At 62.5% G+C, this 2,270-nt stretch overlaps 1 protein-coding gene across 1 annotated transcript in view; it reads right to left on the minus strand.

The window, feature by feature from the left end:
- LOC111533797 (filamin-A-like) overlaps positions 1-2,064 on the minus strand; it is a gene marked incomplete at its 3' end in the record, with an annotated part of 6,474 nt that extends 4,410 nt beyond the window's left edge. The window contains exons 1-5 of the mRNA XM_023200478.1: positions 1,305-2,064; positions 1,041-1,214; positions 793-955; positions 555-715; positions 293-463 (exon numbers count right to left, since the gene is read on the minus strand). Of these exons, the coding sequence (XP_023056246.1) occupies positions 293-463; positions 555-715; positions 793-955; positions 1,041-1,214; positions 1,305-2,049 (1,414 nt within the window). The remainder of the gene's footprint in view (positions 1-292; positions 464-554; positions 716-792; positions 956-1,040; positions 1,215-1,304) is intronic.
- Positions 2,065-2,270: the final 206 nt, after the last annotated feature.

Below are 2,270 nucleotides of genomic sequence, written 5' to 3' on the forward strand. Positions count from 1 at the left end.
TTATCCTCATCCGCCCGACCCTGGGAATGGCCTTGGCCCCCTCTGACACAAAAGACACACGTCTGGGTGCCAGCTGGGAACCTTGCCCGCCTGCCTTCCTGCCACATCTGCTCAGTGACCAAGTCCCATCTGTTCTACCTCCTCTAAGTCCCCCTCCTGGATGCACTGTCATCTGAGGCTCTTCCAAAAACACCTACACACCTGCATCACTTCTGCACTCTAGTCTCCTTTCCCAGCCCTCAAAGAGGACACTGCCCTCCCGACCCCCGGCTCCAGGCACGCCAACACTCACCTTTGGGCCCTTGTACTTTGACCTGCAGTGGAGCCACACCAGCCTTGCTTGTGTCCACCTGGAAGGACTGAGGGAGGTTGGCACGAACCATGCCTGGGCTCAGGCCGGGCCCAGAGCACTTGACCTTGGACGCATCTGTCACATCATGCACAGGGACCTTGAAAGGACTGCCTGAGGGTTGGGGCAAAGGTATGGCAGCTGTATGAGACAGGGTGGGGAGAAGCAGACAGTCCCAGCCCCGCCCTGGCTGCCACCGCCTCACCTGGCACTTGATGGCCACCATAGGTGACATTGAGGCTGTAGGTGCCAGCCTCATAAGGGATGTACTCAACTGAGCAGCTGCCATCCTTGTTATCCATACAGGACATCTTGGCCTCGGAGGGGCCCTCTACAGCCAGGCCCAGGCCGCCCGTGCCAGCTCCCCTGGTCCAAACAGACAGCCAGTCATTCCTGGGGTTCCCAGGCCTACTGGCCACCCAGGCTCCTGGGGGCTCCCTCACCTGGTCTCCACAGTGAACTTGTTGGGCTTGTTGGTGGTGCCACTTTGGATGCCTGGCCCATGGACACGCACCCGGGAGGGGTCGCAGCCCTCGGTCACGGGCACCTGGAAGGGGCTGCTGGGCACGGGGCTGCCGTCGTAGGTCACGTCCACCGAGTGCAGTCCTGGAGGAGTGCAGGCCGGGTCAGGAGGAGCCTGGGCCACCCCACCCACCACCGTCCACCAGCCTGTGCGAGCCCCAGCACGCACCCTCCTCGTAAGGCGTGTACTCCACTTTGTACGTGCCGTCGCCTCGGTCCTGAACGTAGGTCTCCGTCAGGTTGCCTGAGGGGTTGGCCACACGGGCCTTGACGTGCGGCCCTCCGGTCTGTGTCAGAGCCCGGGCGTCCACACTGAACTCGGTGGTGGCCTCACGGAAGACACCTGCAAAGGGACACAGAGAAGAGGCTTGGGGCTCTGGGGTTCTGGTCCCTGTGTCCCCGCTGCCACATACCCCACGGCAGGGCAACTCACCCTGGCCCTCAATCCCAGGCCCGTAACACTGGACGCCGGAAGTGTCCACTGCAGGCTCCACCTGCAGCTTGCTGGGGAAGTTGGGCACAGGCTGGCCGCCGTACTTGATGGTGACAGTGTAGGCCCCGGGGCAGAGAGGAATGTATGTAATGGTGTGCGTGCCGTCGCCGTGGTCCTGGATGTACACCTCAGCCGGCAGCCCCGCCTCTGAGCAGATCTCAATGGTCAGCTCCGCGCTGCCCGCGCTCGAGCAGTCTACTTGGAATTGGCCCACTTCCCCAGCGGTGGCCCGCTCCAGCCCAGGGCCTGAGCACTTGACTTTGGATGCGTCAAAGCAGGGAACCACGTGGGCCTTGAATGGGGAGCCAGGGATGTGGGTGTCAGCGAAGAGGATGTTGATGTTGTAGTCCCCGGGCTCGGTGGGCACATAGGACACAGAACATGTGCCGTCCCCGTTGTCCAGGCACTCGAGCTGTGCCTCGCAGGGGCCCTCCACTGTCAAGCCCAGGCCACCTGTGCCGGCGCCCTTGGTGTCAATGGTGAAGCGGGCGGGGGAGCCTGCACTGCCTCCCTGCAGCCCCGGCCCAAACGCCTTCACCTGAGGGAAGAAGGGGTCAGGAGCCAAGGCCACGCTATGCCCCGACCCCAGACCTCCTGACTCTCCACCTGCCTCCCCTTGCCCCGGCTTCCTGCCCTCACCAAACAGGAATGCTGGCGGGCCCAGGCTGCCTGCCGGATGGGCCATCCATCAGTCATAAGGACAAAAAGGAGGGACGGGCGCGGTGGCTCACACTTATAATCCCAGCCCTTTGGGAGGCCAAGGCGGGTGCATCACCTGAGGTCAGCAGTTTGAGAACAGCCTGGCCAACATGGTGAAACCTCGTCTCTACTAAAAATACAAAAATTAGCTGGGCATGGCAGCGGATGCCTGTAATCCCAGCTACTTGGGAGGCTGAGGCAGGAGAA

Source organism: Piliocolobus tephrosceles, unplaced genomic scaffold, assembly GCF_002776525.5.
Source record: "Piliocolobus tephrosceles isolate RC106 unplaced genomic scaffold, ASM277652v3 unscaffolded_17053, whole genome shotgun sequence".
Classification (NCBI taxonomy): Eukaryota; Metazoa; Chordata; class Mammalia; order Primates; family Cercopithecidae; genus Piliocolobus; species Piliocolobus tephrosceles.